General features: G+C 42.3%; 3 protein-coding genes across 3 annotated transcripts; 1 reads left to right on the top strand and 2 right to left on the bottom strand.

Moving 5' to 3' along the window:
- Positions 1-858: 858 nt before the first annotated feature.
- On the bottom strand, positions 859-7,174 carry LOC135597811 (beta-galactosidase 7-like). The gene is made up of 19 exons (XM_065091333.1): positions 6,969-7,174; positions 5,971-6,066; positions 5,756-5,868; positions 5,347-5,413; positions 5,123-5,215; positions 4,900-5,043; positions 4,703-4,797; positions 4,237-4,345; positions 3,825-3,909; positions 3,620-3,738; positions 3,362-3,526; positions 3,110-3,291; positions 2,949-3,040; positions 2,536-2,645; positions 1,998-2,105; positions 1,805-1,912; positions 1,579-1,724; positions 1,197-1,506; positions 859-1,105 (listed from the first exon to the last, which is right to left on the bottom strand). The coding sequence occupies exons 1-19, from the start codon at positions 7,119-7,121 to the stop codon at positions 995-997; spliced, it is 2,406 nt and encodes an 801-aa protein (XP_064947405.1). The 5' UTR covers positions 7,122-7,174; the 3' UTR covers positions 859-994.
- A 4,278-nt stretch (positions 7,175-11,452) lies between these two features.
- Positions 11,453-14,877, top strand: LOC103972482 (metal transporter Nramp5). Its single transcript, XM_009386836.3, has 13 exons — positions 11,453-11,663; positions 11,767-11,845; positions 11,910-11,950; positions 12,254-12,332; positions 12,437-12,541; positions 12,638-12,747; positions 13,027-13,208; positions 13,290-13,359; positions 13,460-13,633; positions 13,765-13,869; positions 13,967-14,098; positions 14,192-14,287; positions 14,377-14,877. The coding sequence occupies exons 1-13, from the start codon at positions 11,484-11,486 to the stop codon at positions 14,704-14,706; spliced, it is 1,683 nt and encodes a 560-aa protein (XP_009385111.2). The 5' UTR covers positions 11,453-11,483; the 3' UTR covers positions 14,707-14,877.
- A 2,971-nt stretch (positions 14,878-17,848) lies between these two features.
- On the bottom strand, positions 17,849-20,278 carry LOC103972480 (patellin-3). Its single transcript, XM_009386833.3, has 4 exons — positions 18,924-20,278; positions 18,707-18,831; positions 18,460-18,601; positions 17,849-18,354 (listed from the first exon to the last, which is right to left on the bottom strand). Exons 1-4 carry the CDS (start codon positions 20,226-20,228, stop codon positions 18,094-18,096), a joined length of 1,833 nt encoding a protein of 610 aa, XP_009385108.2. The 5' UTR covers positions 20,229-20,278; the 3' UTR covers positions 17,849-18,093.
- Positions 20,279-22,668: the final 2,390 nt, after the last annotated feature.

Here is a 22,668-nt window from a genome sequence, read left to right as displayed (position 1 = left end):
TCACCTGCAGGCAGCAGATTCCACGGCAACACAAAAGAGCATATGTTGTGCTTCTAACCCTGTATAATTATTGTTGCCTGGGTTCGGCCTGACAAACTCAAAACTCCTTCATGTGTCGTCTATTTATCACTGCATCCAAATGCCGAAGGTTTTAGAATCACTGTGTTGCAATGGCCTCGCTCTCTTGTTTTCCCTTTTCTTCTTCCTGTAAATAAGTAATTGGTTGGCTTCCCTTCGGACAAGTCGAGGAGTAGTTTGATTGCAATTCATCGAATCTTTGGTCTTTGAGGAGCATCAAGCTCAAAAGTCCCAAGAACACCGCCTATTTCTCGTGATAGCATCAGTGTTTAAAGACACACGAGCTGAAGAGCCAAAGGAGATGTTACATCAAAGTCTGTTTGTTTCTTAAAGCGGTTGTCCCAAAAAAAATTGCTTTCAAGGCAAGGAAATGAGATTATGAGAACCATTAAGGTGGCAATGTGCCACGGTCACAAATTATCGCATCAATCTTTGATGTCCCATCCAGTCTGCAAAGGAGAAACATTATCAACATTCTTCACGCAGCCAGCCAAAGAAAAAGACAATTAATTCCACATCGGAGTAGTTATCAATAGTCTGCATCGAAGTAGGAGCATCTGACAATAGCCTGAAATGTACGCAATTCTCTGGAATCGAATCATTCCAGTAACCTGATACCTACAGAGACCATCGCCATCAGATCTCGAAGCTAACAGAGAGCGTCAGGAACACCGTTTCCAACGATCTCCTTAATCCTGAGAGAAGATATTGGGTGAGAGAGACAAAGGTGAGGCAGAATCAGTCTCATCTTCTTAACGAATTAAACGATCATATTGTTGTGTGGTCATGCAAGTCTCATGCCAAACACATGAGACGATAGAAGTTCCAAAAGAATCGTGTGTTCCTCCATTTAATCATCCTCATGAGGTTAGTCTAATGGAAAGTTGGACTTTTCCTGTAAATGCACCAAATCGAATCAACTGCATTCGGCAACAACCAGGAGAGACTTCGTGATGCCCGGGCATGGATCGCCTCTAAATCTGCTCGTGGTCACAGGAATCGAGCATTTCTCCTTACCCAGACAAGCCTGTCCAAACACATACAGTTCAATTTCTTTGTGATATGTATGTTGTCTGAGATCAATTCATGTCTACAAGAGAAGAAGAAGAAGAGCCCACCTTCTCTGCAACAGCTCTGGAAGCAACAGAGTGGCAACCGCCCATAGCATGGCTTTTACAGTTCCCCATAGGAGTTCCAAAGCTGGCAAACCCTATGGATGAGATGCTTCTCCCCCGTTGACATCCAAGTCGAACGTATGGGTGTTTGCTTTCGGAGAACACTGACGGGTAATATGATTCAGCTACATGACCACAGACACGAGCAACCGAGATGGTGTCCACCGTGATAGAGCGAGGGTCGCCTCCCATTTCCTCGAAGAGAACAAGGAGGTTGTTTGATGGCCTCAGAAAGGAGCGAGGAACATGATACCTGCGTAGAGTTGCTACATCACCCAAGCGAGCCACAAGGGACACTCCCGTTTAGAATATGAGCTGTACTTACAGAGACTGAGATGGCTTTCCACTTGGAGCTTTAAAGGACGCCCAGTAGCGGCCGATGCTTTCCCCGTTGATCCACACCTCTCCTTTCCCCATGTTCGTAAGGTTAAGTGCCACAGGATCGGTACCCCGTGGAGCATCAAACCTTGTCTGCAACAAACAAGAGTTTTTGGCATCATCGATTGCATCTGCAGAATTGGTTTCGGAGTGATGTAGCAAGTGGCCTTTACCTTGTACCATATCAGGGGTTTATTTGCGAAGCTCACAACAGGATTCCAGACTGCTTTCTTTGATCCTTCCTCGGTGTAGATTAGCACCTTCTCTCCCCGTAAACCAACCTGCATTCATCATCACACCACTGTGTTTTTACATGGAAAGAAAGTCCAACTGTTTCATTCCTAGATTACACTATCATTTCCTGACCTGGTAACGCCATAGCTCATGTGTGAGATCTCGAGATAAATTTCCAGTCCCTTGGATTCTTACATGTTGGATTCCGGCAAAACGATTCTCAAGATATGCTCCTGAGTCCTTCAAACCAATAATATCACACATTATTATTGTTGCATACATTATTGTTGAAAATGACAGAATTTTCTAGATGACGACACAAAGTGATTGACACCAAGAGGTCGAAAATGGAAGAGACATTCCTTTCGCAGTCTAAGATGCAGTGTCATGTCGCTCGGCAACTGCAGGCAACTTAACTCTGCAGTTACACGAGCACAATTAATTGATTATGATGTATGCAATGGAGAAGCTTTTCGACTGGAAATTGAACTGATTGATTCATATTCCTACTACCTAATAAAAGTGTAGATTAATTGGAAGCAAGCCTAAAAATTCTTTCTTTTGACTGCAGATATCCTGCTTTACGGTGCTTTATGACCATGCAAATTTCACTCTTTCTTTTCTTTCTAAGTGGTAGACAAAGGATCGATCATGACGAATTCTTCCTCACCGGTAGTCCAACCATAACACTGAGCAAAGAGATATTGTTCTGGCCTCCCTTGAGCTGAATGGGTTTATCGAAAACAGGTAGCTCTCCATCATTTTTTCCATGCACAGTACCTGATCACATCACAAAGTAGAAGTCATGAGCTTTAACCTTGCTAGGATAAAAAAATAGAATTCTGGAATTCATATGTAAGACATTCTTTTGTGAAATAATACCAGTAAAAGAGTTGAAAAGAGGGGAAAAGAGAGAGAGAGAGAGAGAGAGAGAGATAGATTTCTAAATTGATGAGTTATTCAGTCCTTTTTTGCCTCCTCACTTGATCTTATTCCTATTATGCAGATAAGAAAATGTAAAGTTTTCTTGTGCAACATTTAACAGCATTAATGAAACAGATGCTCGAGCTGTAGATTACTTACCAAGTAACTCATCATTTACAAAGACATGTAGAACATGTGCAAGAGAGTCGACATGAAGAGTAATCTGACCATCTTGTCGTGAATGGTTATAGCTGCAATTGAGGCAAAGGTCACACAGACATGAAGAGGCATGTATAAGAGATTGAAATATCTCATGTTACCTTGTGGTGTACCAGAGATAATCTGTCACGTCTTTTGTTGTCGACATTTGTTCCAATAGCCCTTTCGCTACGAGTGAAGCCTTGCCGGCGATGTTAGACTCTTCTGCAGATGCTTCCCACTGCTGACTTCGATTGAGATACTGAACGGGCTCTGCTGTTCTTTCACCATATCGAGCGCTCACCTGTCCAATGAGATAACATTCGGTCATAAAGAACAAAACTTTCAGTTTCCTGAATGCTGCTCTAGCTGACCTTGGCAGTATTGAAGGCTGTCTTCTTGCAATCTGGTAAGATACTAATGGATTTGGCTGGTAATTCATAGATGGCATCAAGAAAATGCAGATTTGCAACCAGAGATTTATCGTAATTTACGAGAAAAGCAGCACATTTTCCTGAATTTGTTCGAAAGAGATGTGCCTGCAGAATTTAAACAAAAAAAAAAAAATCGTGATATTAACTCCCAAACTAAGAATGTTTATTTGGTTATTTATCAGATGGTAGCAATCTTACCTCCTGTAACTTGGCAAGTGAATAATAAGTATACCTTCCCCAAAGTAACGCTTCCTGGCATAACTTGATGACAGCATGTAATTCCCTGAGATGACCCCATGTAGGCAGCCAGATTAAGCCTGCATGTGTTGTGTGCAAATGAAAGATTAGCTTTCTTTTCGAATATAAGCCATGTACATGTAAATATGATAGTAGAATAACTGACCATATTCATCAAGAGGAGCTTGATCATAATAACTTGTTGTAACATATGATGAGGCAGACTTTCCAAAGTTTGTACCCCCATGATACTGCATTGAGATGATAAGTTGTATGACTTGAAACTCACAAGACTAGAATCAACAAATGGAGAGTATGATTAATCTAGTCAAGGAGAAGAAGGTTTCTTATTATTGTTATGGATTGTACTCCTTAGTTTCCTTAAGCAGAACAGAGTAGCATATCAACAAACACATTCAGCGATGTCAGTGCAGTTCTACGACAGTTCAAAATGTAACATGATTGGTCTTCAGGAACAAGAAGGTTTGTCGAACAGTCGGATCATTTGCCAAACCATGTCCTTGAACTAATAACAAGATTCATACGATGAATTTTCTGTAAGAGAGAACCAACCATACCATGTAGTAATTCACAAAACTTCCATTCTTTTTCGCTATAAATAAGGCGACAGCAAAGGCAATATCTTCAGCAGACCTTGGTCGTGGATCTTCTCCGTAAACTTGATATCTTTGCATCACAAGTATCACACAGCATTCTTCTCAGACCATTACGAGTCACCAAAATAATGAAGTAAAAATTTCGAGGCAGCATTTTCAATGTAAAATAAATAGCAAGTAGAACTAAACAGGCTCTGATGGGACATCAGACAAATTCCAGAAACCATTTTCAATCGCAAAATGGAATAAGAACTAGTCATAGTATTAATTGGATGCAGATGATGTGATCATGATTTTTGTTGCAGAAATCTGCCTTGTGATGTTTACAACATCACTTTCTGCACAAAATAATCGATGAATAAGAACAATCATGCATTTCTGAAACCAACGAGGAGTGAGACATGGTGAGAGAATTAAGCAGACATACCTCTGAGTCCAATTTTCTGTCCACAGTGATGGCTTTTTCGGTGAATTAGGCCCCGAAAAGGTTTCCCCACATTTCATCCCATTACAGGTATTGATCTGTAGATGAAATTGGAAGATCGTGATACCGAAAACTGCAATCGTGGGTGATTCAATCCTTGGAAACGCATGATGATTGGTACATAGTACGAGATGACTTACCACAGGATCAGGAGCGTCACTCTGCTTGCACATCGTCCAGGGAACACCGGTACCAAGGCCTACAGCCATCGATGCTGCCCACCGAACGTAGGAAGGCCCTCTCTCGGCGAATGCAGCCTCCACATTCTCGTATTCATTCTCGATCTGCATCATCGCACTCGAATGATTCGTACTGAACCCAAATAAAGTTTGCAAGATCAGCTTCCTCGGATGTGGCCATTACCTGAGTAATTATGATCGGGCCACCTTGGGAAGCAAACAACCTCTCAGACTTCATCATGTCGACGATCTTCGTCACGTATTTTTGCATGTGGAACTGCGGGCGAACAAACAGGCATGATGAGTACAAGCGCAAGACAAACGACTCCTTGGTTGATATATGACAGGGGACTGCGAGTTTTATGGAGGAAATGGGAACCGACTGTGGGTTTGCAATCAAGCACCTGCCTTGAAAGCTTCATTATCAGAGCGAAAGACGATGCCTGGAACGTCATGCAGCCAGAACGGAAGCCCTCTGCAGCAGCAAATCAAGAGCAGAATGCATTAGGAAATGAACAACCTCTGCACTCTGCAGACCTCTACCAATTCCACTCCAACTAGTCCCTGAGAAAATATGTCAAGGTTCTTCCTGTTGTTACACGATCTGAAAGAATTCCTCTGTACGTCAGGGAAGCAGTCACATCATCCCTTACGTCTTTCGTCTTCTTGATGCACCATTAGTGCCTCGAACGGCAATCAGGGTGGCATATTAATCACATTATAAAGATTGATTTCTCCGCGTTTCTGTATGATCCATTCCATCTAAAAGCGAAAGAAAATAACACGTACAATCTACAAGACAGCATTGCGTGCGTACCCATACTTCCACTCTGACTGAATGAAAGGACCGATTCTGAGGCTCACATACAGGCCTCCAGCTTGAACTTGTTTGATGAATCTCACCAGGTTGAATCTTCCTCGAAAGTCGTACTGAGAATATTCCACAATTGATAAATCTATACAAATCGCAATACAACGATATGTAGAAGAATCACAGAGAGTATCCTATAAATATGTACGGATCAGACTTGCCTGTCCTTGAATAGGCTCATGCACGTTCCAGAACACGTAAGTTTGTATCACATCGAGCCCTCCCTCCTTGGCCTTGGCAATCAGATACGGCCATTTCTATATTATGTACAGATGTGAAACTTGTTAGCTTTTAGAACCAAAGGAGAATGAATATGCTTTGCAGATGTGAAACTTGGGCCGACAATAAGCAACGTGATTATGAACATGTATAAATATAGATGAAATTGTATACATTGTTGAGTTGCAATTCTTTTATTATCTTCAAATGTATTTATCAGTACCCATTGCTCTCATTTCGTTAATAACAATATAGTTGAGGTACGTAAGCTCCACGGCGTTTAGTATTTATTTATGGAGTACAACTCAATCATCCGTCATCGTAAGCTCCGATCTAAGTTGGATTTCCTACAATCTCTCTGGTTGGATTTCCTTCTCATGTGCAACTGTTAATATAATAATATTATATATTATATTAATATGTAATATAATATTGTCTTTGGGACCACGATACTGGCTATCAACTTGTGGCTGAACCATTTAAACCAATAAAATCAAATCATCTATCCCTCTTGGAAGATGCAAGAATAAATATTTAAATCATGGTACACTACCGTGTCACTCGGGTTGTAACATTACAATAGAATTTATGCTTCGGATCTGATGTTAACAAGCCACTGTTCATCGGAGATCAGTTAAATAATAGTGTTTTAAAGTCAACCAACCCTTCCTGGCTAACAAAATTCCTTGACTCGATCCGAAGCAATCTGAGCGGTAGCAATATATGGAAAGCTCAATTTGGATTGATATCTTCATTAGTTTAACTGCTGCAGAACCAGCGAGAAGGAATCAATGGAAGGATGAACAGAAAGAAAAGACCCATGTCATCTATCTCTTTCGTGAAACATCATGATGGACGGTGGAAGATCCAAGCATGCATTTAGGGGAGCAAAACTTAACGGCGATACAGATGGAAGATGGAGGACACGATGGAACAGTACCTCTGGCGTGCTTCGAGGGTAATGAATGGAACCGGAGAAGAGCAACCTTCGTGTTCCGTTTATCATCAGAGCCCTTCCATCGTAAGTCACGTCTCCGCCTCTCGCTCCCATTGACAACCATAACACCACCACAAGCGCCACCTTCAAATCCATCACCTCTTCTCTCCAAAAGATATATCGTCGACTCTCTCCGCAGGCTGTCCAATAACATCCCTGAGAACGAGCAACACTTCATATATACAACAAAATCAAGAGCAAGATCTAGAAATACTCGAGAACACGTGCTAAAATAATAAGCTAACAATATCTTATTAACGTGAAGAACTAGAAGGATTCGTTAGGAGCAATGACCTTAACTACACATCACCCTTACAGTGCAAACTCTCCTCATGTCACACACACACACACATATATATATATACAGAGAGAGAGAGAGAGAGAGAGAGAGAGAGAGAGAGAGAGAATGCTAGTGAAGAAAGTGGTTTGACCTTGCATTCCCACCTTGGCAGCAAAGATAAATGCTAGTGAAGAATTAAATAGAACAGTTTCTTGTGTGTGTGTGAACAATTTAATTAAATAGAATTAAATTCTAAGAATTAAATAGAACAGTTTCTTGCATTCCTACCTTGGCAGCAAAGATAAATGCTAGTGAAGAAAGTGGTTTGACCTTCCAAAAGAAGAAAAAGGAAATAGTGGATTCAAGAATCCGGTTAAGATGGAAAGAAAGAATGGCACGGACGGAAGTTATTGTCACGACTTGACTAGTGAAGCAGCGATGAAGAAGAAAAGGATGTGGTCGTGGGGACGTAGAGAGAGAAGTGATGAGGTGACATGGGCATTTTCACGTCGCGTACGTGCGTCGAGTGAACGCACTCTTCACTCCCTTCTGCAGATAATACATGAGGCAAGCCTTCGATCGATACATAAAGGGTTTAGTTTACCAAGAAACAAAGCAAAGCCCGTGCTTTGAAAATGTATATATATATATATATATATGCAAAATCCTTACCAAGAAACATACAAATGCAATGAGCCTGAAATGGGTTTTCCATTGGTATAATGAGACTGAAATGAGCCTTACAGTCCATAATTTTCGATCCATCAATTAGATTTGGGGCCGAATATTACGGCAGGAATCGAGAAGGTCCATTACGCCATTCCTTTGAAGGCCGCCATCAGTGATGGGTCTACTCCTCGCATTCCGAGGCTGAACCCATCAAAGCTTTTCTTCGCCGGAACTGGAGATCGATGCCGCAGCGCTCGGAGAGCTTAGCACAAGCCTATAGTTGATCAAGCATGCAAAGACTCGACCGCACTCCTTATGCTGTATCGTCTTGCCCTACATAAATCACTGATGAGACACCAGTTTCTGGATCCAAATGTTTAGATGCGTTTAATACTCTTCCGTTCCTTTTCTTGAAATGCCATGGATTTAGTTGCATAGTGGATATGTGACAAAGTGCAATTCTCGAGTGCTTATTAGCTCGATGCTCGCTGATGCCATTCTTTGGTTTAACAAAGGAGTTGGAAGTGCTGACATGCTCCTGTGACGTGGCTTGCATGTTCCCCACATAACCTAATCCGAAAATTATGACACATCAGACTCGTATAGATTTGTGTATATGACGACACGCTCAAAACTTCGTCAAACTTATCCGAAGACATTTCACTTTAACCTAACTCATTAAGCACCTATTATCTTATGTACGGTGCTCATGGTTACGTGGCATATATTTAATCTTGTGCAGCTTGACCCGGTGAGATCCAGAGAAAGATGCTCCTCCTCCTCCTGCTAAATGGTAATTTAGTCAACCTTGCTGTAGAGTAGCTGTATCCCAAAAAAATATTGCTTAGCATCCATGCCACCAGGTTCTGCTAGAAACAAACAAGTCGGATTAGAAATAGAAGTAATGATGTTGATAGTAGCACACACCATAAGATGACAGGAAGAGAGCCTCCTATATAAATCATGTGAAGTCCTGTGACTGAATTCAGAGCATCTACCACATGATAAACTCTGACTTCCATTATCATTGCCAGTGTCGCGGTGTGCAAGTTGACCAAATTTATTATTAGAAATATCAGAGGCAATGTTTATCATTGCCAGTGTCACGGTATACAAGTTGACCAAATTTATTATCAGAAATATCAGGGGCAATTTATTAGACTTTCCACCTATACGAAAGGCCAAGAATCTTCCAAGATATATGAAAACAAAGGCGCAACACTACTCCTAACCGATGGGAGTACATAGGCAAGGTAGCTTGTACTGGTTCTGTACTTAAGGTATGGAAACAAAATTGGAGTGAAAAGAGCTGGTGATCATACTTTAGTTCCTCCATGTACGTTATGTATTACCTAATTGAGATGAAGTACGTGCCCGTTTGCATCTCTGCAAACCAAAAAAAAAATCAAGGACATAGTTATCGGTGCATATGTTTGCCAACTAATTTAACTACATTATTTTCCTCCCTAAAAATATGGGAGATCGATCCTTCAATCTTTCTTATCAAGACCAAAATGTTCCATGGTGGGGTATACCGTGTTGCACTGTAGTTTGCATCGCAGCAGCCACATACTTTCTTGGCTTGTCACCTTAATCATGCGAAAACTTTTTTTTTTTTCTCTTTAGCACTCTTTAAGAGTTTTCGTGGTTTTGTTCTGAGTTAAGCATATAATTGTTCTTTGCATATCGGAATTAAAATTTCCCCAACCTAATCGTTTCTTAGAATTTGGATGTCATGGCAAGTTTACAGATGGTATATTTTCCTAGGGTATGTATTACATGACGAGAATCAAACTCTCTTCCCTTCTGGATCAGATGAAACAACTTTTCCTTTCTTCTTTTGTTGTCTAATCTTTTCACCAAGATATTAATAACTCATAGTGACAATAGCAGGGACGATGTTATACGATCGTCCGATGTTTAATTTCGTTCTTATACATCTTATTGTCCGATGGAGTCCTCGTCGATCGGTATTGTCTAAGGGGTTGGTATATATTATCATGACAATATAATTCTCCAGTGTTATTTATATATTTATCTATCTATGGGAAGATTAATAACCAAAGGAAACAATATATTGTCTTCCTGTATTCTCCATCTCAACAGAAAATAAAAATATTAGCATTACATGTCTAAAAAACAAGCCTACCAGCTCATTTGCACCATGCCATCGGGTGCAGCACGACAGATCAATCCACCTGAACATGCAAATCCTACTAAGAATCACACGCATATCTATATATATCTCTGTCTCTCTCTCGTCTCTCGAGTGCTGGGATGTGCGATAAGAAGGACAAGAGCAACTCAAGCTTTGAAGTATGACTGTTTAGCAGTTTTTCTCATAGTTTTGCAACCTGTCCATGATACTAATTACGAGCTATCCATATAAATGTTGTGGCAGTAAACCATGCATTTTCGCACCATCGGTCTGCTAAAGACTTGCATGCTTACTTCACAGCTCCTCGACGTCGCACTGTTCATGCCTTGTGAGATTCAAAAGAACACGTACGTGTATGCTCAACAGCATCATCATCACGTACCAACAGCTCACCGAAGAAGAAGAATTCTCACGTCTCCATATCTTATGGATAGAGGAAAATGTATTCAAACGTGACTCGCGGATTTATTGTGAATGATAACATCACTCCCGTGTGTTAGGAGTTTGATACCCGTCCTACTCGAGTTATATACTCCTTTAATCGTTTGGACAGCCACCGAACATCTGTCACAGTATCTATCTCATAGGTGTAAGTTCATAGATTATGATGTCGGTCTCTTTCAGGTTGTCGTTTCTAGTCAATTTTTAAAGCATCAAATATAATTCTATCCACAAGTCAATAACCATTCATTGTTATCAATCGTGAGGTTTAGAGAGATGTACCTGGACGCCTGGAACCCTGAAAGGGGCCGTGCTGACTTGCTCCACCTATCAACGCGCAGACCAATAAAACTACGTCTGTATACTCTTATCCACGCCTCCTCATTTATCATCTTTTCTCATGCACCAACTCCCCTTCTGGTTCCCTATGTCATTTATCATCATTAACTTCTCAAAGATTGGAAGACACGGCCACAAAAGTATGACACTTCGTTCTTGCTCATGCAATGTTCGAGTCCCACTCCAGTTGCATGGAAATAAATATGCCGGTTGAATGAACTCAGTCGGTAGCACATTGGATACAAGCGTGACATTCTTTTTTATAGGTTTTCTTGTTGTATCTACTCATCAGTAGCACAGGCCAAACCACTCTCCAACGTATACTTCTTCGGCAGCTGCAACTCTTTTTGCTCCCTCTCATATGAGCACCATCTCTTCTTATCTCTCTTTCCTCGCCATACCTTCATGCAATAAAGAAGAAGACCCTTTGGTGGCTTAAAATAAATCTGAAGCCAGCTATGCATATAATATATATATACATATATAATTTTAAGTCATCATAGGGTCTTCTTATTTATATATAATGCAGACAAAGGGGTGGTCTCGTTGAGGTTCAGTGAGGAGGAATCAGATGTATGGTGAGGGAATAGAGATGGAGTTGCATGAGGGAAGAGAGATCAGAAGAGATGGCGCTCATGGAAGAGGGAGTAGAAGAGTTGCAGCTGCCGAAGAAAAGATTAATGGACTACCTGCAGTTAAAGCATCATCAGTGGAGACTAGTGACATGAACAAAGATGAGTCCCAGGAGCTGGTTGTTCTCCAACTTATACTTCCTTTCTTTGTGTTGTTACTTCCTTTTCTTCTTCTCTCTTATGTTTATTTATAGCTAATAGAGGATTATTTCATCACTGCAGAAGGCTGGATGGAAAAAGTTTCTAGCTCATGTTGGACCCGGATTCCTTGTTTCCCTGGCTTACCTTGATCCTGGCAATTGTGAGACACACGATCTCTCTCTAAATCTTGAGCAATCGAACTTATGCTTTGAATTCTGTGGCAGTGGAGACGGACCTACAAGCCGGAGCGAATCACAGATACGAGGTAATCTAAACATGGAAATCGCTAGTCTCTTTCAGTGGTTCTTTTTCTGAGACAGCTATTTCCTCAAGTCAGTCGATAAATGCTGTATAAAAGGAGATATATATATATATATATATACCTATATATCCTCTCTAAAAAACGATTCTTGTTTGAACTCTTTGGATCTGAATCTGTTCGTCCGGATTGTTGGATAAGGATAACTAACTTGTTTATCTCTTGATTCATTTTTCTGCTGCTTAATCCTTCATCTTCTTCCCTCTTCCTGGATTGACTGATGCATATTGTGGAAATTCTTAAAAACAGCTCTTGTGGGTTATACTAATTGGTCTCATTTTCGCGCTGATAATACAATCACTAGCAGCAAATCTCGGGGTGACTACAGGTATCAGAATCAGAAACACAACTTTTTTCTTCCTTTTTTCTGGATTGTTTTGTAGACAACCGATATGTACTTGAAATGCTCCTCGTACTCGCACTTCACAAAAGGGAAGCACCTCGCGGAGCTGTGTAAAGCGGAGTATCCAAAATTTGTGAAGTACTGTCTGTGGGTGGTTGCAGAACTGGCTGTGATTGCTGCTGATATCCCAGAAGGTTGTTTCTGAGCTCAAGAATTTTGTGTGAGCCTCTTGATGTTTCTTCGTCGTTAAACGATTCAGACTTACTGGGACGGATGAGCTTTTTTTGCAGTGATAGGAACATCCTTTGCTCTCAACATCTTGTTTCACATCCCAGTGTGGGCAGGTGTCCTCATCACAGGGTTGAGCACTCTGCTGCTTCTTGGACTCCAGAGATATGGGGTAATTTCAACCCTTGTTCCAACCTTTCACTGTTTCTAATGCAATTGGCGTCAAATGGTGATGGACCGAATAGATTTTGGGACAAATGTTTGTCTCATGTACTGTTGTTTTTCCAACAAACACAAGCAAAAGAGGAGGAAGAAAACAAGTTGGAATCCTTCGCCCTGTCTGTACCTTGTCGGTATAATTAAACCGGTTTATACAGGTTTAAACAACTGAGAAGTTACTATCTTGGCATGGAAACAAGTTACAGAGAAGAAAAAACCATTCTACTTGCAGGTCCGGAAGCTTGAACTTTTGATATCAGTGCTGGTGTTTGTCATGGCTGCCTGCTTTTTCGGAGAGTTGAGCTACGTAAAGCCCCCTGCATCTGAGGTGATCAGGGGACTCTTCGTGCCGAGGCTTAAGGGCGACAGTGCCACCAGCGATGCCATCGCTCTCCTGGGTGCTCTCGTCATGCCGTGAGCAGATCGACACTCCTGCCATATGATTACTTCTCCGTGATTCTTTGCTTACTGCATTGGCCTTGTCTCTGCGTGCAGGCACAATCTGTTTTTGCATTCGGCACTGGTGCTATCGAGAAAGACTCCTCCCTCCGTCAAAGGAATCAATGTAAGCCCAACAAGGATTAAAAAGGAAAATGTTCATCAACGATAATCTATAAGAAGGATTAAGATCGATATTTGCTCATGTTCCTTTTGTCTTCGTGTAGGACGCCTGTCGGTACTTCCTCTTGGAGAGCGGCTTCGCGCTACTGGTCGCATTGCTCATCAACATAGCAGTTGTGTCCGTGTCCGGAACTGTTTGTGCTACCGATAACCTCTCATCTGATGATTCTGATACATGCAGTGATTTGACCCTCAACTCAGCCTCTTTTCTGCTCAAGGTTTGTCTTCTTCTTCTTCTTCTTCTTCTTCTTCTTCTTCTTCTTCTTCATCATCATCATCATCTTCATCATCTTCATCATCGTGATGGCAACACAAGTTGAGATGCTTTCGTTGCTTGTGTTCTCCTCAGAATGTCTTGGGAAAGTCGAGCTCCATAGTCTACGGGATCGCATTGCTGGCCTCCGGACAAAGCTCCACAATAACTGGCACGTACGCTGGCCAATACATCATGCAGGTAACGTTATGGTAGTGATTCAGATCACCATTTTTGCTTAGTAACCTGGGATTAAACCAAGCGATCATGATGATCGATAACACTAACGCGTGCGCAGGGCTTCTTGGACATCAAGATGAGAATGTGGCTTCAGAACCTCATGACTCGATGCGTCGCCATCGGTCCCAGCCTGATCGTCTCTATCATCGGAGGCTCTGCTGGAGCAGGAAAACTTATAATCATCGCATCGGTATCGAATTTATTCATCCAAGACGAATAATTTTCTTTTGCGTCATGCAGGTTAATAATGCGTTCATCAATTCTGATTACCCAAACCGTGCAGATGATACTATCTTTCGAGCTACCGTTTGCTCTTATCCCTCTTCTCAAGTTCAGCAGCAGTCGTACGAAGATGGGACCTCACAAGAACTCCGTCTTCGTGAGTTGATTCCAACTACATCCATTGTATCTCTCTTGATTCTTTCGGTATCTACCATCAAACTGCTAAAGCTTACACTTCAAATGCAGATCATCGTGATCTCGTGGATCCTTGGTGTGGGTCTCATAGGAATCAACATCTATTTCTTGAGTACGAGTTTCGTCGACTGGATCATCCACAGCAGTCTACCAAGGCCGGTCACAGTTCTCATCGGCATCGTCGTCTTCCCCTTCATGGCCGTCTACGTGCTTGCGATCCTCTACTTGGCCTTCAGAAAGGATAGAGTGGTGACCTTTGTGGATAAGTCTGATTCATCACAGATAGAAATGGAAGATGGTGTGCATCCTTCTGATGGTAACAAGGCGACTGAAGTCATGCCGTATAGAGAAGACCTTGCCGACATTCCTCTTCCCAACTAAACTCAAAACGATGGCTTATTAGCCAAATCTTTGTATAACAAGTATAGTGTTGTGCCAGCTAAAATAATTCCAGTTATGGTTCATAGACTTGTAAGACTTGTGTTGGTATAACTAATAATTATGCCACCAGATTATCTAATAATATATATATATATATAACAAATTTTAATATGCATCATTTGATTCTTTCAAATCTTAGAGATGTTGGGCTTCTCTTTCAAGTAGTTGTCTACTTGAGCAGGATATGATGCATAACTATTACAAGTCTTACAAGTCTATGAATTATTTTAGCTGGCACAATACTATACTTATTAGACAAAGAGCAAAGTGCATCATGACAACCAATAATATTCTTCTTGAATGGGTTGTATTTCTTAATTATAATATGCCTAAAAAAAGGGATGCTTGTGACCCTTAGCATACATATAATGTCCTCTGTACAAGGAACCAACTCATCCAAACGGGTGTTACTGTCACTGCATACTCTCACTAGTCATTTGAAGTTTTAAGACTTTTTGAACAACCACAACAGAATCATAGATAGGGTTAGATAAGTATTTTTAAGAGTTTTAATTATATTCAAATTAGTTGATAGAATTTTAATTAAATTAAAATTTCTTAGTGAACTAAAATTTGTGCCCATAAATATATCCTAAATCTAAGGGTTTTAGAATTTCTAGAGAGAATTAAGAGAATTTTTTAAATTTATATGAGACGGTCAACAAGAAAAGTTATACTTGGATAACTCAATGATCATATAATTGATCTCATTTATTAATTAAAAAAATCTGATTTTTACTGATATAAGCAGAAATTTATTGAACCACATTAATCTTGCGTCGCTTTTTAATATATTTTTTTATTGTTAATCTTTGATGAATTTTGTTTTAGTTTATGATTTTTCTCCTCTCTCTTCGCAACAGTGATATCCGAGTCTAAAAGATCTAAATATTAAATATTCAACAAAGATGTCGTTGATTATTTCTATTGACTTTATTATGAAGAAATTTAATAGAAGAAGGATGAATGAGACGAATGTTGAAGGGATAAACAAATAAATCAGAAAAGATAAGCAACAAAAATTAAGAGAAGTTTGAGGTAAAATGCATGAGTGCTATTTGTCTTTTACGATGACTCTGTCATGATTATTTGGGATAAATTAGAAAAGTTTAATCTAGAAAAAAGGTTAACTAAAAAGTTGTATCTAAATCAAAAGTTATACAAGTTAGTGGAGGAGATCAACTAAAAAAAATTAATGTGAAGATTGATGAAAAAGATAAGACGTTGTTATTTGGCATTTTGGCATGCAATGTCTTTGCTCTTTCATATTCTTGGAAAAATATACTGCTCTTCTGATGAATTATTTAATTGATACAAATTGAGACTTTGCAGGTTGGGGCTTGTCCTAAATCAATTAAAAGAATGCCCTGTAGCCATTGAAGGAGATCAAGCCACACTCCCTCTTCTTTCCCAACACTCATCTGCTACCAGCCTTGTCTAAATTGAGAAACTTGGCACCTTAAACGAATATTGAACTCAAAGACACTGCTCAACAAAGATGTAAAAAAAGAGTTATTGCTAGCTGATGGAGCACAAGGTTAACAGCCCTTTTCTGTTCCCAAGTAGATGACTTGAGAGGAGATCTTGTGATGCATGTAAAGTACAGAAAATATTACTCCCTTCTTTGTCGATTAGATGGAAGTCAGTCACGTTGAACATATAGAAATAGATGAGTTTGTCGTGGGTAGGGATTATTTCTCAGCATAGGGATCATTCTCAAACTCCGAGTTAATCATGGGATTTCAACAGCGAATGAGTCTCGCTCGATAAGATGTTCAATCCAAACAGGTTATGATGGAAGAAAAATATAATCACAAAGGAATGCAGACAAGAAAGAAAAATACCTCATAATTTCAAGTTCTGGGTGGCTACCAAAGTTTTCCCATGTCGATCGACATCTGTTTGCATCACTTTAGATTTGATGTTCTTTTCGGCCCCAACAAATAAAGAAAACAATTGAAGAAACAAGTGGTGGAATGAATAAGACTAATGCCTTGCGTGCAGGAAGATTCCAATGTTATGTTTGTCTACCAAAGACATGACCTGTCTTCTCCTTTGTGGATGGCACAGAAACAAGCAGAGGACAAAGCCTCGTGCAGTCCAAACCATTGGCCATGGAATGGCAGGATTCGCCACTTTTATTAGCTGTACAGAGATGATCTTCACTGTGACTGAAGGATAAGGTTTATCCATGACCCGATCGCTTCATTGACGAGCGAAGCGGACTGGCAGATTCCGAACGAATATTAGAAAAAAAGCTAGTGAATTAACAGGTGAAGTGATAAGATGAACTTGCACAAAGGTCCTAAGAACAGATTCTGAGTCAGTCTTAGTGGCTACCGGAAGTCGGTCATCTCGTCCCCGCAGAAGGCAGAAAGAGAATTGCAAAGATGTCGGCATGTAGATTCGTTTGATTTGCTTTGAATCGACGATGCTTTTGTGCAAAAGGTTCTATGTAAAACGGTAGCTCAAAATAAGCCAAACAGGGCGAGTCACTTGGTGGTTGTACCAGATATGGGAATCGTGAGTATTGGATCAGCATCGGAAGTGCAGCAAGTGATCGACTCTCCTGTCAACCAGACGAAGACGAAGGGAAATGAGTGACACGGATGGAACGCAAGAGACGAGGAGTTTGCGGTCATGAGCACCCGGTAATGAACTCTCTCAAATCTTCTTCGGAGTTCTTTGTTTCTGTAAAGTAAAACCACATGCCAAGGCCCGGAGAAAGACCTCTGTTGGGATCAGTGCTACACACGAACGAGCTCTGCAAACAAATTGTTCATGTCTTCGTTTGTGAAGGAGCCGACTGCTGTTATCATCAGAAAAAAAGAAATGATCCGTTTGTGTCCATCTTCACCCACATGTAACTGCGGGTTCTGCGAACATAGAGTTCAGAGCCGGAGTCTGACAGGCGTACCCTTGTCTTTCTCGTTGTCTCCATAAAGGACATTATACATTAATCTGAAAAAGGAAGGAACAATTAGGCCGATCCACTTTGTTTGTGTTCCTTCTGTTTGATTTCCAGTAGGTGGAAGATCCCTTTACTCCTGTGTCGAGAAGAAGACGAGCTAACACTGGAAGATAAGCTGGAAACACAAGGGAAGACGGTGATTCTTATAAGAAAACCTTGCCAAAATGCAAGCCCACGTGACTTCAGGAACTCCACGGAAGACGATGTACAGAACATTTACATGCGAATGATAGGTGACACAATCCCTCGAGATTCAGTGAACAAAACCAGAACAAGCAAACCAATCAACCACGAGTAGGATCACCGAAACAAAGGCAGTCCTTCATGATGTGTTCCTCTCGTTTCTGCCGCCTGCATCAGTTGGATTCGCTGCAGCTCTTCACCTTGTATCGGTAAAGGAGCAACTTCTTCTTGGACGTGGGGTTGTCGATGCTGAGAACCACTTTGCCGGGCTCCCCAATCTTGAAGGAGCCTTTGATCACGGGCTCATCGACGGCGGCCAACTTCCTGGTCTTGTGCAGGATCACCGTGTACCCGTCCTCCGCGCTCGGGGTGAACTCGGCACCGTAGCTAACCTCCCATCCCAGCACTCGGACTTCCCACACGAGAACGCATGCCTGCCGACCGAGAGTAGCATCGTGTCACAAACGAAGCTTCTTTCTCACCGAAAGCTTAGATCATGACATTACTCGCAGGATTGTAAAGAGAAGAACAGATCTAACCTCGGTGGCTGGCATTTCTATGGTTTGCTTGGATGAAGGTTTGATGCTGACATCCGTAGCAGCATCAGCAGCGGTGAAATCGCGGTCATCGTCCTTGCTAAGACCGCCGAGTGCAACCGGGACTTGCTCAGGTGCTATGTATCTGCATCAAGAGCATCAACTAGTATGAGATCTTACACCACCGATTGGAGGCAATCGATGAAGAGGATGAGCGAGGAAGAAAAGTCATTCAGATAATATCACAGACTTGAACAGGGTCTCTGCAGATCTGGATGGTCCGGCGAAGACAAACTTGCTCTTGGTCCTCTGTGTGAAGAATGGGCTCATTATCCGGTTGACAGCCAAATACCACCATGGAACATTGATGAACACCTGACAGTTTGGTAAGCATCGTTGCTCCTTTCCAGTTAATTCAATGGCAAAACAAGACCAGAAGAGGGTGTATTAAAGATGCTATGTGTCACCTTCTTGGCGATGAACTCGGGGTAGTTGTCCTGGAGCAGAGTGACGGCTTGCTTCGTGACCTGCCGATGCTTCCCGATCCGTGGCGAGTTCTTGAGATCTGTCACCTGAACCATGGAGGAGATGCCACCAGGAGTGAAGTCCAGCTTCTCCCTGATCCCCTTCTCAAGGTACTGGATCCTCCACTTGAGGAACTTGCGCCGCTTGTCCGCGTCGCCGAATGTCTTCTCGTAGAGCTCCTTGTCGTGTAACTCACCGTAGACGTTGTAGCACACGGGATGGCCCTCCTTGTCGACGCCATGCATGTACACGACCTTGTCCAGCTCCGGCAGGCCGACGTCCTCCTCCAGGAGCGCCTCGATGCCGAACTGCTTCCTCCAGATGACGGCGTCCTTAAGCATGGCCAGGGCGTCCTTCACCTTGAAGTCGCGAGCTTGGAGGAATTTGAGGAGGATGGTGTCGCTCTTCTCGTCGCCCACGAGAGGGATCCCCCATATGAATACCTCCTCTGGTGGAGCCGCCGGTGCCGGAGCAGGGTCCTCCTCAGGCGGTTCCTTCGCTGAGTCCTCTGCAGCAGGAGGAACCTCCTCGGCTGCCGGAGGGGGAGCGGCCACGGGGACGACGGTTTCCTCGATGGCTTTCACCGTCTTGGCGCCGTCGTCGTCAGCCTCGGCAGCCTTCTCCTCCGCCGGTTGCGCAGGGGCAAGCAAAGGTTCCTCCTTTACCGGTGCAGCGGGCTGCTCCACCACTTCCGGATTCAGAGGTACCACAACCGATGCAGGAGCGGCCTCGGACGTCTTCGGGAGCTCTTCCGACGTCGGCTTCCTCTCCTTCACGGAAGCAGAGGCGGGGGCTTCTGCCGGCGCGGCTTCCAGCTCCTCCTTAATCGGCGGCTGCTCCTCCGCCGGGGCCGTGGGCGGAGGCCGGGGAGGTGGAGGGGGGTTGAACTCGTTGTTAGCGAGGGCGGCCTGCACGAGCTCCTTCAGCTCGTCGAGAGCCTTCTTCTGGGGATCGACGTCGGGGGCGGCAGTCTCGTCAGCGGGCGATGCCACCTCCTGGACCTCGTTTTTCTTCTCCTTAGCCTCGGACTTCTTCTCCTCGGCCGCAGGCTCCTTGGGTTCCGACTCAGCGGGAGCCTCGTCAGCGGGCGATGCCACCTCCTGGGCCTCGGTTTTCTTCTCCTCAGCCTCGGGCTTCTTTTCCTCGGCCGCAGGCTCCTTGGGTTCCGACTCAGAGGGAGCCTCGGCGACGACAAACTCCGCCGCTGGGACGGCTTCGGATGCCTTGGCCTGGGTTGCTTGGGCCATCGACCACAGGGAGAGTTAGAGAGAGAAGAGAAGGTTGAAAGTAGTATCAATATTATTAAGAGGTGGTGGAGGGAAACGACAGAGACTGGTTTATATAAGGTGGTGGTAGAGATGGAAGTCACAGCTCAAAACTACTCTTCTCCATTGGGGTATCTGAGTTTGATTAAATTTATGATTTATTTTGGTTAATTTAAATAAATAATATTGAAATGTACAAGAAATTACTTTTGTATTTTTGGCGTATTTCATGATAGTAGTTTTAAAGGAGTTCAAATGGCTAGATTTAGTTAAGAAATGGATTATTTTAAATAATATTGATGAGGATGATAATTATTTTAAATAATATTGATGAGGATGATAATTATGATAAACTATACTGACGTCAGATGACGCCTCACGTCTCGATCGACGTGACAGTACCTGATCAAACAGACTAGAGCATCGATCGAGGTGCATTAACGCTTGCTCAGGCTCGGTTCTTTACGCCACGCCAACACCAATGTCAGACGCTACCAACTTGCCCCCGCGGGCACGTCAGAAAACAGTAAGCTTCCTTATAAATACCCTCACATTTTGAACGGGAAGAGGAAAGACACACAAAAAGATTTCTTCATCTGAATCCCCCTTGACATCAACTAACTTGATCGTCGGAAGGGTCGGGCCGAGCACCCCGACCCGACCTTTGTGCAGGGGCGAAGCCGAAGATCCCCACGAGAGGCGAAGGCGAGGAGTTCCTGCTCGGAAGAGACAACGATACCGTCCAGACCACAGCACACGATCACCTCGGTGAGCTCGAAGACCTTCTCGTAAAGATTCCCATCATTCGGACCTGAACTCAGTCGTGTCGACCCCGAAGCGACGGCTTAATGTTGTTTACACTAACAAATATGTTTGCATGTAATTATTTGGCATACAGGTAAAGCAGCAACATGTCAAGATTCACATGTCTTCTGCTTGAAAACATAGCCCACTCTTTCTCTACTTCATCACAAGAGGAAAATAAATTATTAGTGGCAAATGATAAGAGAAACTTAAATCTATCTGTCCAGTGGTAGATTATAACAGGATTATGGCATCGCATCAATTAGGTGACAACAAATCAGCATATTGAATATTGCATATCTAATCTACTCATAGCACAGAATCCCATCGTGTGACGTCAGTTCTCTTTAGATGCTCATTTTTCTTTGGAATTTGATGCTATAATACTTGCTCACCTCCAGTTGTTAAGCTGAATTTTCTTGACATTTGCACCAGATACTTGCATTAGGTGCAGATCATAGAACATAATGCAGCTTTAGAGAGCATTAGCAATGATCTCAAGTTGTGATGGAAACTAAAATTTAATTCGTTTCAAGCCATCTCCAGCTATCCAAAGCTGAATTTGCACTGGCATCAGGCACACAGCTCACGATCTTCCCTACCTGTCCTCAGATATCGCTAACAAGGCAACCAGTGAGCATGTAAGACTTTAGTAGCAGCAGTGGTTGAGAGGAACACCCAAAGATCACAAGGCATGGACTCCCACTACAGCAGATGTGACACCCACAAAAGCCCTTCTGTCCCAGCTTAAGCTGTGTTCTCCCCACCTCGTAGTAGTTTAAAAGGTTGCAGATTCCTGTCCTGAAGAGAGAAGTTGAGCTGGTCTTCTCTTTGTTATGAGCTGGTTGTAGTTGGCAGGGGCCTCCAATGCTCTGGTGCTTTGAGATCCTTTTCGTTCTTTAGTGACAGCAACAACAACGAGAAGGATTTGGATGATCTCTTCACACTTTCTTCATGTATGAGATGGATTATTAGGATGGACCAGATAAACTAAGATTCAGGGTGCTTCAAGAAGAAATCTCAGTAGTAAAGAGAGTAAAGGAATTAATGTATGTGATTCTGAATCAACCTAACTGGTGTAGGAGATATATATATACGGGACTGGTGGTGTGGTTTCTGCATGAACAACTTGAACTAGAGCAATTACAACAAAAAACAATGATCAACTTCAACTAGAGCAATTCTTTATATGACAATAGACAAGTTCCAAAACCACCTCCAGCTATCTTTTTTTTTTTTTTTTATTGATCGATGTATCACTATTTCCTGGCAGTCTGCAGGAAGAAATAGGATACAACTTCTCTATAATTCCCATCAGAGAGAGATGGTTAGATCATCAAATTATTTGTCTTACAATTAACTTGAGCAATCTTGTAAAAATTGAAGCTTCTTTCATGCTACATGTTTCTGTAAAGCTTCAACTTACTGTCCAAAGAAACAAAAAAAGCAATGCAAGGCCATCTCTGACTAAACAGGTTTTATTGATTTCATTTGAGAACATAATGCAGCCAAATGCATTAAAAGTTACAAATATCAATGAGGAATAGTGTATTAGACTCTATTCAGACTGCTTTAGGATCACATGCAGTTGTAAAACCACAACGCTTAGTGAGGAAAA

This window comes from Musa acuminata, chromosome BXJ1-11 (assembly GCF_036884655.1).
Source record: "Musa acuminata AAA Group cultivar baxijiao chromosome BXJ1-11, Cavendish_Baxijiao_AAA, whole genome shotgun sequence".
Classification (NCBI taxonomy): domain Eukaryota; kingdom Viridiplantae; phylum Streptophyta; class Magnoliopsida; order Zingiberales; family Musaceae; genus Musa; species Musa acuminata.
Note: the sequence above shows the minus strand (reverse complement) of the source record. Positions and strands in the feature narration are given on the sequence as shown.